Here is a 16,902-nt window from a genome sequence, read left to right as displayed (position 1 = left end):
GCCCTAGACTGAAGAGGTAGCTGCTGCTTTTTGTGCTTGCAACAAACAACAGAAACTTTAGAACCATGTAGAGTAATGCAGAACTGACAGTGCTGCGTTTTTTTTTTAAACAACACTTACATGAATGTTTGAAAGTGACTTTGTTTTAGGTCGACAGAAATCTTCCTTGGTTTTGGCCTCTCTCAGAGTAGCTCACCAATATGGTCTAAAATAAACTCAACACGGAGGTCAGTCAAAGCGTTATCTACGGCATCGCAGCACTTTTTTATAATCTTCTTACAAAATGTCACTTTAAAACATTTAAACGATCCCTTTACGGCAGAGACCAGAGGTTCAATGCAGTGAATTTACACAATTTCTTGCAAATAAACACAAATAAATAAATAAAAATAAGACAGTTGGAAGTCACACCCAAGGTATAAGAAGTAAGACATATTTCTCGGGATTCATAATATTCACTGTATTGTTCCTTTATTCTCACATGCAGGCCATAGATAACTGTGGGGACAAACATTATGTGTGCGAAATGATCAAAAACAAAATGTGTCAAAAGGAGTTGCAGGAGACACACAGCGTGAGCAGGTTTGGTGCTGCAGAGCAACCTGACCCTGCTGGAGTCAAGGCCACGAGGAAGAGAGAGACAGACACAGATGAACTGGTCTGTGAAGGAGAGAAACCCAATCAGGCTTCCATACAGCTGTAAGGGGGGCAGGAGAGATGAGACACATGAGGAGAGAGACACTGACAGGCTGCAAGGACAATAGTTTGTAAAGAAGATGTACTATAGGAGGTCAGTGTAATTGTATCTGCTGCGCCTCGGGTGCAACAGAGCGAGAGTGAAGAGACAGAGATATAAATGTGTCAGCTGTTCTGTCAGGCATAGAGATCGAAACGGAGATGCATGATCAAATGTTGCATTTTATGAGCTGTGCTTGGGACCACTTAACCTCTTTTTAAGTACAGTCTCCCAACCTCAGGCTCAGCATCAACAAGTAAAGAACACGGCTTCTGTTCTTTCTGTGCGTGGACAGTAATTATATCCAACAACTGGAAAAAAAAACTGACACCAGATCCCATGGAAACTGGTATTTGTCAGAGGACGTGCTAAACTTTATTCACTTTCATTGAAACTCAAAGCTTAAATGTTTTACCATGCCAGTACGATCATCTGTTCTTCATGCAGTGTGTTTGACCACATGGAAGTATTAAAGTAAAAAAAGAAGGATGAGCAGAAATATAGAAATTATGTGTTTTTTTTTTTAAAAACTTCAGGTTTTGAGTTTTAGGCTTTTCATTTTAGTTTCACATTTTAAAAATGCTTCTTCAATTATTAATATTTTTGTTTATTTATCTTTTTTTTTTTTTTTTTTTTGGTTCTCTCGTGACTTTGTTTGGGTGGATTTTTAGCATGCCCTGAAAAGTATGTTAACCCTTTTCCGCCATTAAAAAGAAAGAAAATGTCCAATGGTATGTCATAACTTATTGAACAATAAAGCTCTGTACATGTTGTATAACACAATAATTGTTCCACACTTAATCTATTGTATCGATGTTTGGGGGAAAGTGTGTAAAACATTTACAAATCCTATTTTTGTTTTACAAAAAATAACTAAGAATTATCACTAGAAAGCATTTCAGTCACTCATCAAGTAATTTATTTTGTGAACTGAAGTTATTGAAGTTCCATGATTTGGTAGATTATAGTGTTTTATCAGTTATGTATAGGACTCATAATAACACATTACCTTTAATAATCCCAATTAAGAAAAATCCTCAACAAAAAACTTTTTTAATTGAAAAGGATTCTTCTAAACATCCATCAATCCATTATCTTTGCTCACTTCTTCCTTTTTGGGTTGCAAGGTCACTGGTGCTCATGTCCAAAGAGGCAGGGGACACCCTGATCCACGTCCATCACAGGGACACATAGAGACAAACGACCATTCACGTTCTCACTCACACCTAGGGACAATTTAGAGTTACCAATCAGCCTAACATGAATATTTTTGGTTTGTGGGAAGAAACCAGAGTACCTGGAGAAAACCCACACATGCATGGAGAGAACATGCAAACTCCACCCAGAGAGGCCCCTGGCCGGGATTCGATCCAGCGACCTTCTCACTGAGAGGCCTCAGCTCTACCAACTGAGCCACCCATTCTTAAAATCAGTTCATTAAAACTTTTAGAGACAATTTAGAGTTACCAATCAGTCTAACATGCATGTTTTTGTATGTGGGAGAAAACCCACACATGCACTGAGAGAACATGCAAACATCACCCAGAGAGGCCCCTGGCCGGGATTCGATCCAGCAACCTTCTTGCTAAGAGGCAGCAGCTCTACCAGTTGCAAACCGTGCTGCCCGCTAAACAAACTTCTTAAAATTATTTTTTACCCAGAAGCTTGGATTGTGCTGCTTGTGTGGGGTCACCTCAATATATCAGTTTAGAAGACAGTGCCACACTTTGAGACTAATTCAGAATACAAAACAAATCTAATAAAAGGGGTAAATAAAAAATATATATTTTCCAGATTCAGTGGTAGTTTGAGTGAAAACCTTTTCATTGTGCACTGAGGTCATGTTCACCTTTAACTCAAAGTGAAGGCAATCCAAGCAGTAAACACACATTAAAGACCCAGTTGTGACAGCTGTTAACATCATGGCATTAGCTAAAGAGGGAAACGACTGAAGAACAATCAAGAATTTTCAACATTAACAAAATTTTATTTAAATGTTATACAGAAAACTTGTTTTTTTTCGTTTCGATTTCTTTTTCAATTCAGCTAAACAAATACTTTTATATTGCATGTTTTATAAAAAGAAACACTTCAAACATTGTTTTTAAATATTTATAATTCTTATTTACAATTTAAAACAGTAGACAATAATTGTAACAATGCAATTTCAATTAGAAAAATGTTACAAAACATATTTTTTGTTCCTGTTGGAAAATAGGCAAGTGGACTTTTTTCGTCTCCAGAATGTTAACAAGGGTACAAAGTAGCAAAGAGGCGCTGCTCTACATTCAAATGAGACCTGGAGGTGCATTCAGTTCAGTCGATTCTTAAAACTTGCATTTCATTTTGCTTTTATTTGTCACATTAGTCGTCTTTAGATAGCTTGAGTATGTTGATATTTAAAAAAAGAAATGTAAAAAAAAAAGTGTCATAAAAACGCACCAGAGAAGCTACATCTTCCGTGTACAGCTGAACGCACCTCCACCTCATTAAGGTCACGGTTCTGTAAAAAGGGTGGAGGTTTCGGACAGAAGGCGCACGTTGCCAGTTTGTGTGAGAGCTTGTCGGTCAGTTTATGATGAATCAGGAGAATCTATACCTCATGAATCGCTTCTAAAAACTAAAACAAACAGTCCAAAAGCCTGGCCTCTTTTTGTAGACAGTCTAAAATTCAACAACAGGACAACAGACTACTACAACCACGGTTTACAAACTTCTTCTTTTCTTTACACACGCCAGTCAGAGTTCCACTAATCTAATGCTCTTGTGCAGCAGGAAAAAAAACAAAAAAAAACCAATCCGAAACAAACAAACGAGCCACTTTTGGCTCAAACTGGCACGATAGATTTCTGGCGGGTCTCTGGGCCGGTCAGTAGGTGGCGTGTCGCTCCGTTCCTGGCTGCCTTGTGTGAGGAATCTGAACAAGAGTGAGAACAGAAAACTGGTGTTGGAATAGGAAAATGCAAAATAAAGGGTTAAAGGGTGGCATAAAGGGATGGACGAGAAAGTAGTCTCTGCAGAACACAAAGAGGAGGGTTGTTACTAAAGTGGGGGTGTGGGCTGGGCGCACACAAAGTGACTGGGCTGGATTAGAGTCAGGAAGTTGGAGTTCCAAAATATAAAAAAGGGTACCTTATATGCTTTAAGGCTTAATTCCATTGTTTGACATTTATTAGGCTTAATTAAGTCTTTTTTTGTTGTTGAATTTAGAAAATAGTCAATGTGGATCAAAGTTCATGCTCAATAATCCAGGTAAAAAAAAATCCAACAAAGTTCAGTCAGGTCCTCTGGACAGTTTATTTTTTGTTGAAACGTTTCGGCTTTCATCCAAAGGACTTCATCAGTCCGAGGAGCCACAACAAACTCAGTCCCATAAGTGGCTTACTCACATAGTGGGCCAACCAGTTTGATGGTGATAAGATGGTTACTGGAGTCCGCCCTCTCCCTGGTCGACTCCTCTTAGGCAGCCATGGCCATCGTGGTTCAAAGCATCAAGTTTTTTACCTGGAGCATGAACTTTGATGTTTTGAACCACGTTGGCCATGGCTGCCTCAGAAGAGTTGACGGGGAGAGGGCGGGCCCCAGAAACCATCTTTTCACCATCAAACTGGTTGATCGGCTAAATGAGTAAGCCACTTATGGGAGATTAGAGTTTATTGTGGCTACTCCGACTGATGAAGTCCTTTGGACGAATGATGAAACGTTTCAGAAAAAAAAAAGAATCGGTTCAGAGGATCTGATTTAACTTTGTTGAAGACAATGTGGATGTTTTCTAGTTGCGTTTTATAATATATAACTTTATAGGAGCCGTTAAATTAAATGTGCAAAAGGCAGAAAAAAATAATCACTTACTGATTAAAATGGAGTCAATAATCTATCACATTTAGCAGACTCACTGTCTTTTATAATTATTCCATTATGAATTTGACACAGCTATGTTTTGTTTACATCAGTCACAAAGCTGCCATACCTAAACCACCTCATCTTGCTTTGGAACACCTAGTCCCTGATCTTCAGAGGGGCCAATCGTGTTCCCCGAGTCTAACCCACCCATTCACGGCCAGCCCTTCACGCTATTTGTGTTCTCCAGAGATCTCTGCTTGAGAAAGGCTGGAATATTGGGAAAAGATAAAGTGGTAAGCGAGTAGCAATGTGGTAAAATGTATTTTATGAAGGAACTTGGTGTCATGACATACCAGCATTAGAAAGAGTGGACAGAGAACTGTTAGACAGAGAGTGGCTACTGAAGGCATGAACACATTTTTCAAGCTGCAATGAGAGAAAATTTGGAAAAGTGATAAAGATGTCAATCGAGATCCAACAGAAATTTATGAAGCCCATAAGAATGTTGTATGCTTTTGAAAACGGAGCACAGGAAAAGATGATTATTAATGCCATGCAGCTAAACCAGAAAAACAAACAACAAGAAGAAAAAACAGAAAGCCAGAGAATGGTAATAAAGTGTGAACACCTATTGCTCATGGCTTTGTGAGACCTGTTCATTCATGATGCCAGACAGCTCGGTGAGCATGTCCCGGTAGTGAGCTCTCATCTCCTCCTGGTACTCCAGCTGGTCCTCCTTAATGAGACGCTCGTTCACATCCAAAGCTTGACCGCAGGCTTCTGCAAACTGCCTGCAGAGGACGACTCAGTGTTGACTTAAAGTACTACAAGTCAATGCATTAAACCGCTCAACGAGCTTCTACAACAGGTATGATTTTGATTGTTCATAACCCTTCAGAAGATCTAAACTACGTCTTTAATGATCTGGTAAAAAACACAAAAGTCTGATTTCACAACTCTCAAATAGTACTGTTCAGTCGTTTCGCTTGTGTTAACTTGGAACAGATATTGTGCCGACTGTAAGAAGTCTCTACTGTTTATTTGTTAAACCACTGAACCACCAATGCAAACAGTTTTTTTTACTGTTTAGTTGATCCATTTTAAGATGGCTGCCACAGGGAATCATATCAACCAACACTTATAACTCAGTTTTACAGATATTGAGCTAAAATTTGGTGTAGAAGCTGCAAGTCCATCACATACTCAGAGTGGTTACTTGTAATCTATAGCATGGGATTATGAAAAACTACTTTAAAAGTTCGACCAAAAGAACTTCAGCCCCTTTTCCAAACGGATGAACTTTTGTCTCAAACTCTGGCAAGAAAAGCGATGCACGAGGAACGTCAGGCCTTTACTGTTCTTTAAAATAAATGCTTTTGGTTTGTGAAGCAGTTCTGAGTTCATTGTTTGTAATCAGACAACTTTAAAGGTTGCAGTCTAGATCCAGCAGACTGGGTCCTTGAAAGTTTTTGATTCTTAAAAAATAAAAATAAAAAACAGCCGGTTAGTGTTTTTATGTATGCAGGTAATGAACCTTAATGGAATTAGATGAACGGGCCTTTGGAATGCCAGCTGAACATGAAAGAAAACTTTTGTTTTCTTTCATTTTAATGAAAAGTGAAAGTTTTTAAAATTACTAATATTAATTATTATTATGATATATTATTATTATATTATTAATATTATTATTAATTTCCTCTCAGGAAGGAGGTTGAGGAGCATTAAGTGTAGAACCACTAGACTGAGGAACAGCTTCTACCATGAAGATGTTAAGACTCATGAATCTCTAACCAGAATAATCACTGTGAAGAATCACATCATGTTGCTGCTGATCTGTTTCATGTTGCTGCTGATCTGTTTCATGTTGTTGCTGATCTGTTTCATGTTGATGTGTTCATGCGTGCTTATCTGCTCACACAGACTCATGTTCATGCTGATGTTCGACGTATTGTTTTTATGCTGTTAGTGCTTAGTGTATATTTAGTTGATGTTTTTTCTTACTTCGTATCTTAGATGTTATTGTTTTTATTTTACATTTTATTGTTGGATGTAACTGGGACCCCGTGTACATAATTTCGTTCGCACCACACGTACCACATGTGGTGGAATGACAATAAAGAATCTCTGACTCTGATTTACCTGAAGATCTCCTTAAGAAGTTTGACCTGGTTGTCTGGGTATTTCTTGGCATTCTTCTCCTCTAAAAATGCTCTGGCATAAGCCATAGGTCCTGCGTTCACCTGGACAAAGATGACAAACTGATATAAAACCAAGTATCCATCTTCATCTACAGGAAATGCTTTTGTAGCTTTGGACAAACATCCCCCACCTTGACGCTAACACTGCCCTGCAGTTTTAGCTGCAGCCGGATCATGTCCACCTCCTCCATGTTGCAGAGCTGGTTGAGCTCAGAGACTTTGCGTGACATCTCATCTATGGCTACCTCGATTGGATTCATTTCTGTGCTCTGCTGCTCCACCACCTGGATACGCTTTTTCAGATAGGGGAAGCTCGAACTCGCTGGAAAAAAGAATAGAGAAACAAAGATCTGCTGGTCAGAGCAGTTTCTTTTATTGGAAATGATTAAACTTTATTTTGAACTATGGAACTTTTTTTGCAATTGATTGCATGCACATCAACAGAAATTATTTTAAAACAAAAGCACTGCATACAACATTTTACGTCCGTCGACAAACGATTATGCAGCAATACAGAAATCTATAGTGAGGGTCCGGACAAGCAAAGATATTTTACATGTGCAGCACAGAAAATTAGAATATTGTGAACAAGTTAAACTGATTTTGTCAATCATTTATCAATAGATTCATTACACAGAGTGAAATAATTTGAGCCTTTCTTGTAATTTTGATGGTTATGGCTTACACATACTGAAAAAACAAAGTTCAGTGTCTCACAAAATTAGAATAAGATAAATTAAAATAAAGATATTTTATAAACGCATATGTCAGGCTTCTGAAAACGGTTCATTTCTATGCACTCAATACTTGGTTGGGCCTCCTTTTGCATGAAGTACTGGATCATTGTGGCATGGCATGGAGATCAGCTTGAGGTACTGCTGAAGTGTGCTGGAAGGCCATGATGCTTTGATAGCAGTCTTCAGGTCATCTGCATTGTTGGGTCTGGTGTCTCTCACTTTCTGCTTGACAACAGCCCACAGATTCTCCATGGAGTTCAGATCAGGCGAGTGTGCTGTAAACCACTCATTTAAATCAACTGTGAAACAGTATTAATGATTTTTAAACCTCATTAGACTTAGATCATACAAATTAAATGTCTATTTACAAAGTAAGTGTGCATTTTAATCTTCTGTCTGAATGAGGAGTGGATTTGATGTCGGTCAAAAGTCAGAGAACAAGTTATGAGAACGAAGTGCCTTGTTTTAAAACTCTCAGACAGTAAATAAGAAACTGGCGGCGCCTGAAAGTCTGTCACTTCTTCAAACTATTTTCCTGTCTGTACTAACCGTTCTTAAAAACATACAACATATATGTAAAGCTGTGATAGGCTTATAAAGTGTTAATTAGTATTAATTACTAGGGTACATTTTGCACCCTAGTAATTAATTATTATGTGGTTGTTATGCTGCGGAACATCTAGACTGGACTATTGCAATGGTTTTTTATCTGGGTGTCCAAATACTTCTTTAAAACATCTTCAGTTGATCCAAAATGCTGCTGCCAGAGTCTTAACTGAAGTTAGTGGGAGAAATCATATCTCTCCAGTTTTAACTTCTCCAGTGGCTCCCTGTCAAATCCAGAAAAGAGTTCAAAATCTTACTTCTAACCTACAAAGCCCTCAACAACCTAGCTCCATCTTACAAAGTATTTTACGGATCTTATTGTTCCATATTTTCCTAACAGAGCACTTCGCTCTCACTTAGAATTTCCAAAAGCAGAATGGGAGGAAGATCTTTCAGTTATCAGGCTCCTCTCTTGTGGAACCAACTTCCAGTTTCTGTCCGTGAGGCTGACACATTGTCCAGTTTGAAGACTGGGCTTAAGACTTTCCTTTTTGATAAATCATATAGTTAGGGTTGGCTTGTTATGCTGCCATACACTAAAGCCACCAGTATACATACGTGGGAGTATACTGGGGGTTTTAGACTACAGGAGGACAAATTGACCTCATTTCTTAAAATGAATTGTTAAAATTGAATAGTTTTCTTTTTATACTATTTCTATCTTAACATGTGGTTCTGGATCTGCCATTGTGTATCTGTTCCTCCTTCCTGTTCTTCTCAAACCCAGCCAGTCGAAGCAGATGACCTCTTGTCCTGAGCCTGGTTCTGCTAAAGGTTTCTTCTTCATGAGGGAGTTTTTCCTTCCCACTGTCGCCTTCATGCTTGCTCAAGATGAGAGTTATGCAATGAAGTTAAACTCAAAGCAGTCTGCTCCTCAGATAAATAATGATATTAACTTATTTTTATGTATATGAATGTTTCTGTTAAGTGCCCTGAGATGACTTCTGTTGTGACGTGGCGCTATATAAATCAACTGAATTGAATTGGAACTGTGGTCCGACAGGTCTTATAATTTTGAATAAACTACTTGTGACTTAATTGAAAGGTCTGCCTTCAACAGGTGTATAAAAAAGGAAGATGTAGTTTAAGTATAATGGGAAGCCTAAGAAAACAGTTGCTTTCTAATAGGATTAAGAATTTGTATCTAAATAAGACAATGCCTTTATTTTCTTCCCTTTTCTCATCTAAGCAAAATATTATTCTGAATAAGAATAAGAGGGCCGCGCTTTTAATAGTTGCAGCTTCGTGCACTCCGTCCATCTTTCGGACGACTGTGCGAACATAATCTCATTGTATCTCGGTGCAATGCCAATAAAGTTTATTCTGATTCTGATTCTGATTAAGGGTACAGTAAAAACAATACAAAAGAACTTAAATTGAAGCTCACCGGTCAGTATGGTGCGCCTTTTGCACTGCTCCTCCACATCTCCGTGTTTCTTTCCTGACAGAGTGAAGGGCGTCTCGAACACAAAGCGGTTGATGTTGTGGTGCCGCTCGAAGTCTGTTCTTCTGTCCTGATGTTCTTTCTCATCAAAGTAGGGCACGACATATGTTACCTGAATGTAGGCAAACTTGGGGTCCAGATCTTTGGGATTCACCTGTATTTCATATCATTTAAGTGCAAAAATGATTTAAAATACTTTCAACTTTATGAAATACAGCCAGGCAGGTGACTCATTTCTGTTTTATTGTCTGACTGAATCACCTTGTTGGAGTCCTGGATCATTTTGACATTATCTGCTCCAAACTTGTCAGAGTAAAGTTTGAGTAATCTCTGGGAGATTTCTGACAAACCCGTGAGCTTCGGCTCTTTGTAGATGAACTCTTTGCTCTCCTCCTCTTCAAAGAAGCCCTACGAAACACACACACACTTATTCATCAGCAAAGCCCCTTCCAGTGGATGGGTTTGTGTTTTTGTGGCTGAATTGCAAAGATAAGTAGATCACAATGCTTTTATTGTTCTGAATTTATGTTGCCTTGAGTGGAGCATATATGCATAAAACATTTATATGTTAGAGTACTTCACTTAGCACTAGCAGGGCGTCCATGTTAATTTACAACTGAGAATATGGAGATATTTAACAGCAGAATCAAATGTCAGAGGTAAATGAGGTTAAATTAAATGGTATCCTCTTGTCCGACATCAACCTTTCTTAATGTTTAGGGGGACAGGAAACAACAGCATCAATGAAAATTATGGGAAGTAAAATGGACCACAGCAAGCTTCACACAACCCTTCAGAGGGTGAGAGATGTTAAAATTGGTAAAAGGAGGAGAGAAGTAAAAGTGGTTAGCGCTGAGGAAAATGAAATGTCAAGCGCTTCAAAAACTTACCGCAATCTTGGTTTAGAATATAAAAAAGAAAGGAAAGAGCAGACAGATATATTAAAGATACTGACTCGAGATCAGCTGTCTAGACCCATTCTTAGATTTAAAAATGTGAACGAAGAAATACTTTCTTCTTATTATTGAGAAGGCCATGCCAGCCAAACACCTGGATTTTTGAGTCCAAACTGAGCAATGCCAGGGATTGAAAGCAAACCAACCATAATAATAAGAAAATCTAACTTCAACTTCAAATTTTGATTTTCCTTTGCTGGTTTTAAAACCATGTATACATAACAATAATCTGTTTACCGTTTTTTTTTTTTTTGCCCTATGATTACGCTTTTTTGCATAACTTGCATGCCCTGTGATTTATATGCCGTAGCAACGTATTTATGGATTTTTTCTCATATTTATAAATTAATTTTTGACTTAGATATGGCTGTTTCTATTCATTCTGACTGAAAAAATTGAGCACTACCATGTTCAGCCGCTAGATGACACTCGAGGCATATGGCATACTGTTGTATCATGTAATAGGTAAACGTGGCTACTAATGACAAATTAAAAAAAAAGTTCAAGACAAAAACAACTGGACGTTATTTATTATACTTTACTTTATACTTTATTGTTTTTGTCGTGAACTTTTTTGAATTTACCATGTCCTGGATGACTGAAAATCGTCACCAGCTATTAATGACACAATTGGCTTGCCGTAACCTGCCACCTTCCTTCTGCTCCCTGCTTGGAGCAATTGTCAAACCAGCTTCATTTCGCTGCACCTCCCCAGCGAAATGAAGCTAATTTGACCATCAAAGTGCATTTATTAAGTAAAAGTTCAACTGCGACACACATTTGCTATAATTAAAGCAAAAAAATAATTAAGCAAACAAACAATTGTTTTAGGTGCTTTTCTTGTTAAATTTCGAAGAAACGCACAGCGTTCCTCCTTCCTTTTTTCCCTCCCTGTCTGCGTGCTCCCGAAGCACCGAGGCAGTGCATATTTTTGAAATACAGCTGATTTGACTGTTAATGTCCTTTGATTAAGCAAAAGTTAGACTGAGACACACCTTTACTATAAAGTCGATCAAACAAATAATTGTTTTTAGGTGTATACCTTGTTAAATTTTAAAGAAATGAACAGCGGCTCGTCCCTCTGCGTGTGCCCGCTTCTGCAAATCAGTTTTTGAAATGCAGTTGATTTGACCGTCAAAGTGCATTTATTAAGCAAAAGTTAGACTGAGACACACCTTTACTATAATTTCAAGCAAAAACGTAATTGTTTTTAAGTGTTATGCTTGTTAAATTATAGTTAAAGTCCTCCCGTGCACGTGCCCGCGGCCGCCATTTGGCAGCCAATCAATTTTTGGCACAACACCGGCCTGGGTTCGGCCCACTTTTCCGGGTTGTCAGCGGTGACGCGTAACAAACACGATGCGTAAGCAGTGACGCATAATAGATGCGGCGTATATGGCGACGTGACATATTTATGGATTTTTCCACTTTATTAGACATATTTGGACTGATGCAACTTATAGGGCGGTGCGACGGGTACAGCAGAAAATACGGTAGAATCAGGTTTTACTGATGCAGTTTTGAAGGTGTGGCCAGCAGTTGTGTAGATTTATTGTGCACTAATTGTCACTCACCTGTCCATAGAAAGCCACTCGGTAGTAGCGTCCAAAGAGCCGCTTTTCTGAGTTCACTACCTCCGTTACCTTCAGATAGGAGCGATGGATGTCATAGTACAGCTCTGAAAGTCTCTGTGGGCACAGAGAAGCACATGCTGAAGGGTACGTGTAGTGCTCAGCTTATAAAAAGAATAGAGACAAGAGTTACCTTAAAATCCCTCCTCTTCTCAAAGACAGCAATCACTGGTTTGTTGATGTCTGCAATGAGCTCATGTCTCTCAGATTTCCACAGATAGTCCACACACAGCTCCAGCTGCTCCACCAGGGTGTCCTGAACACAGTGCAGTCCCAGTTCTTTCCAAATCTCTCTCCGACTAAAATCCTGCCACACGTTTGGTTTTATTCAGGATGAGAGGAGAACACTGACCTCGGTGTAAGGTGTGTCCTGAGTGCCGGTGTCTTCCTTCATGGCCCCCTCCTCCTTAACATTGGGGCTGATGCACATAAACGCTGCCCAGCCCATGGAGAAAGATGCTGGGATTTCAAATAAGTAAAAACAAAACATATCATAAGGACATGACATTAATAAATAAATAAATAAAGCTAACCTCATATAAGTCTCCAATAATTTCTGGTGGTGAATTGAGTGGCTAACTCAAAATGACGTATTTATACACCTGTTTAAATTTTGAACTGTGCAGTGCATCTTACTGGTAAATTGCATCTGTATTGCATAATCTTGCTTTAATAGCCTATTTCTTTATGGCTCTTTTGTGAGGATGTAACTGGTACAGCAGAGTCTGAATCAATATTTACTCATGAACAAAACAATTTTTTTTAAATCATTTTATTTCTCATTGTATTGCATCACATCTTATTCTATATTGTATCATATTTTGTATGATGTCAGATAATTTCATATAGTATAATACTTCACTGTACTGTGTTGTGATGTAGTACAGTGTCACATATTTCATCATATTGTGACTTATTGTATTGTATCTTACCCTATCCTTTACTGTTTTATATTGTAAAGTATCATGTTGTATTGTATCATCTAGCATAGCATCATATTGTATGCACTGCAGTGTATCGTATCAAACAAAATGACAATATAAATGTTCAACAAAAGCAGAAGATAGCTTTAGGCATTACATTTTTTCAGCCTTCAAAAAAATTACACGAAGCCGAGTGTGTTTTATATCAAATAATTATGACGCTAAACATTTTGTCCAGTAAAACTTGTGTACACTGCCAGTTAGGCAGAGGTAACAGTAAATGTTAACCTCACAAAAACGTATGCATTAAAGACAAATATGCACAATATACAGTAATCCAGTGCTAGTAAGGGTGTTAAAATATAAAACAGCCGCCTGATACCATAAATCATATTTTTTTTCATTATTAACAAATACAAAAGAATTACAAGAAGTTTTAAAGCACACAAATGCACACATTTTCTCAGCACCACTACAACATGAACCCCAGCACCCCGTAGGCCCCAGGCGCACACACTCACTGTCTTGATCTCGGGAGGAAGTTAGTAAGGAGCTACATTTAAACACAGGGCTTTCTTCAGGGGACACACCAGACATCGCGGCCTTGTCGGCTCTCCAGTAGCCTGTTTGGTATGAAGGGAGGAGGAGCAGCAGGGTTACAATGTCTACTTGCGATTTTGCTTCTTTTTTTATGCTCAAGGACAAGGGTTACAAATCAGTTGAGGTATTGGCATGTTATACAAGCTTCTGGATCACATGTTCAGTGAGTAAAGCATATGCAAATGATTTTCAGGACAAAGAGCAAATAGATGGACACATGCACACAGAGGATCGAACACACGGACAAGTACAGAATAGAAAAAAAAATGTAGGGATTTCGATCTCCTTTCGTACATTTGTGCTCTTAAGATGGAAGGATCTTTAGTAATTGTCAGCATGGGAATTTATCTCCTTCTTGATTCGTTTCCCAAATAATCCTCACTAGACAAAGACACTCTCAGGTGAATCTTTGTTTTCAATCCAGTGAGCGTATAAAGGATCGTTGCCCCAAAGTTTATTGTGATAGAAGTAAAAGAGAGCTCTGACTAAACTAATGCGGCTGTAATTGAACAAACTGAAGTTATCACATCTGCAGAGATGCACAGTATTTTCACATAATGCTAAGAATAGTGCAACACACAAAAGGAATCTGGTCAATTTGAAGAGATGTTCTGTCAAATAGTTATCAATAGTTAGTACCTTATGAGAGGTATGCCATCAGTTTATATTGTTTTTCCACTCTTATTAAACAACTCTTTAAAAAAAAAAAAACGACATATGGGTGTTAAAGAAAATTAGCATTAGCTAATATTAATCCTCTATACTTTTGTTTCACACTGTTTGTTTTAATGAAACAACAGCCGTGTTACTGCTCCACTGTATGTGTGCTAAGCGTTTATGTGCCAGTCATGTTGAAGCTGCTGGATGTATCAGTCCAAGTATTGAGGGAATGTTTGGATTGGTTATCCACGCTAATGACATGAAGTAATACTCATACACTACTGGGATATACATAGTCTATGTACAAACTGTTGTCAGGCAAAACTTTAGGGGTTTAATATTAGCGAATGTAGCATTTTTTCCACACTAGTACATTTTTTTTTATTTTGAAGAGTAGTTGTTTTATAAGCCTAAAAAAACAATACACAAAACAAGTTCTCATTTGGCTAGCCATTAGCCTAGCCATGATAAAGACTTCTGCCCGTTTCATCCAATCTCTGTCCTCTGTGACTGATTATCAACATGTTGGTGATAACATCAAAGCTCATGCTCAATAATCCAGGTAAAAAAGTCCAATAAAGTTCAGTCAGGTCATCTGGACATTTTCTTCCTTTGTTGAGATGTTTTGTCCTTCATCCAAAGTACTTCATCAGTTCGAGGAGTGACAACAAACTCAGTCCCACAAGCAGCACACTCACATAGTGGGCCAACCAGTTTGCTGGTGATAAGATGGTTTCTGGGGCCTGCCCTCTCCTCCGTCGACTCCTCCAACTCCCCGTCAGATTGTTGAGCATGAACTTTGATGTTTGAACCACTTTGGTTATGGCTGCCTCAGAGAAGTTGACGAGGGAGAGGGCAGGCTCCAGAAACCATCTTATCACCAGCAAACTGTTTGGTCCACTTTGTGAATGTGCTGCTTGTGGGACCGAGTTTGTTGTGAGTCTGATGAAGTCCTTTGGATGAAGGACGAAACATCTCAGCAAAAAAGAAACCGTCCAGAGGACCTGACTGAACTTTGTTTGAGTTTGTTGATAACTATTTCACATGATAGCACCAGATTATTTCTTGGAAGTGTCAGCAGCAGCAGGTGTGGACTCACCTCTCCTCTTCAAAGACTCAGCAATCAACGCTGAGATGTGGATGTAGCACATGGCAGCCTAAAGAAACAGCAGACACGTGACTTTTAAACAGAATTCCTTATTTTCTTTCAAACATTTACGAGGTAGCTGAAGTGAGATCACGTTAACGAGTAGAACGTGTGTGACCTCGGACAAATCGCCGTTGCGGACGTGAACTTTGGCCATGCTCTCCAGCCAGGTGCGCCTCAGCTCTGGAGTGCTAGCATAGGAGTTGGCCAGACTGTACTGCAGGTCCACCAGCATCTCCGGATCTTTCTCGTGCTCCTTCATCTGAGCTGTGGCCATGAGGACGGTTCTGATCCGTTTGGTCAGGTCCTTCACCTCAGCGGGGAACGGGGTGTTCTGAAGACAACATGAGAAGGAGATCTTATATTAAGCTGAAGCATACTTCCAATTTTAGAAGCCCAACGTAACTCTAAGACCTGCCGTACCTTGAGTGGTGCGTCTCCATTGGCAAAGTTATTGATGATGGCCAAAGACTGCTGGAACCTCGACCCTCCAATTCCAGCATCAGCAATCAGTTGGCTCACAGCTTTAATAACCTGCAGTGGAAGTAAAGGATCAGAAGCCAGTTTGAAACTAAAGCATAAATCTACATTGGGTCTCACTGACCTGCAGATGTGAGCGGACTATTGATTTGCCTTTTGTAAACTCAAAGTTTTGCCTCATGAAGAAGTACAATAAGGCAGCTGCCTCCGTCTGGGTGGAGCTGGATCGATGGTTACAGCATTTGAGGATCTCATAGCACAGACAGCCACACAGGTCTGCCTTTCCCTGGAAGAACGCGCTGGGAAACTAAAGAACGAGAGGAAGATCAAACAACGTACAACAAAAACTAGGCAGGGTTTTCTCATGTTTAACCGAGGTCTGCTGGACCTTTTGTACGAAGAGCCTAAGCGCAGCAAAGACGTGTCGTAAAGTAGCAGTGGACTGGTTGATATGGAAGAAGAGCAGGTAGGTGTCCAGCACCTTCTTCATCAGTGTGTTCTGACCTTCATCCTGCAGCAGCTGCTTCTACACAAATGGATATTGGAGGGAAAAAGAGAAAGGCTTTTGATAGAAAACAGAAAAAAAGCAGGTTTATGGCTAAACAAATGGATCAAATGTGATCCAACTTAAGGATGTGAATAAACAAGCAAGAATTCTGGATTAGTTAAATATTTTTAATTCAATTCAGAGTCAGAGTCAGAGTCAGAGTTTCTTTATTGTCATTCGCACCTCATGTGGTACATGTGGTGGAGCGAAATTATGTACGCAGGGTCCCAGTTACATCCAACAATAAAATGTATAAGAAAAACAGTAATAACATCTAAGATATGAACTAAGAAAAACATCAACTAAATATACACTAAGCACTCATAACATAAAACATTGAACATCACCACAAACATGAACATGAGTCTGTGAGCAGATGTGCACGCATGAACAC

General features: G+C 39.0%; 1 protein-coding gene across 1 annotated transcript in view; it reads right to left on the bottom strand.

Moving 5' to 3' along the window:
- Nucleotides 1–3,564: 3,564 nt before the first annotated feature.
- dock10 (dedicator of cytokinesis 10) overlaps nt 3,565–16,902 on the bottom strand; it is a 107,871-nt gene continuing 94,533 nt past the window's right edge. Inside the window, exons 41-56 of the mRNA XM_037677796.1 lie at nt 16,350–16,487; nt 16,086–16,268; nt 15,905–16,015; nt 15,600–15,815; nt 15,434–15,491; nt 13,596–13,697; nt 12,504–12,610; nt 12,285–12,407; nt 12,095–12,208; nt 9,826–9,972; nt 9,508–9,718; nt 6,909–7,099; nt 6,719–6,819; nt 5,232–5,370; nt 4,933–5,005; nt 3,565–3,653 (exon numbers count right to left, since the gene is read on the bottom strand). Coding sequence (XP_037533724.1) covers nt 3,565–3,653; nt 4,933–5,005; nt 5,232–5,370; nt 6,719–6,819; nt 6,909–7,099; nt 9,508–9,718; nt 9,826–9,972; nt 12,095–12,208; nt 12,285–12,407; nt 12,504–12,610; nt 13,596–13,697; nt 15,434–15,491; nt 15,600–15,815; nt 15,905–16,015; nt 16,086–16,268; nt 16,350–16,487 — 2,103 coding nt within the window. The remainder of the gene's footprint in view (nt 3,654–4,932; nt 5,006–5,231; nt 5,371–6,718; nt 6,820–6,908; nt 7,100–9,507; nt 9,719–9,825; nt 9,973–12,094; nt 12,209–12,284; nt 12,408–12,503; nt 12,611–13,595; nt 13,698–15,433; nt 15,492–15,599; nt 15,816–15,904; nt 16,016–16,085; nt 16,269–16,349; nt 16,488–16,902) is intronic.

This window comes from Nematolebias whitei, chromosome 6, assembly GCF_014905685.2.
Source record: "Nematolebias whitei isolate Nwh7 chromosome 6, NemWhi1, whole genome shotgun sequence".
Classification (NCBI taxonomy): Eukaryota; Metazoa; Chordata; class Actinopteri; order Cyprinodontiformes; family Rivulidae; genus Nematolebias; species Nematolebias whitei.
The sequence above is the reverse complement of the archived record's forward strand: the minus strand, read 5'-3'. Positions and strand labels throughout refer to the sequence as shown.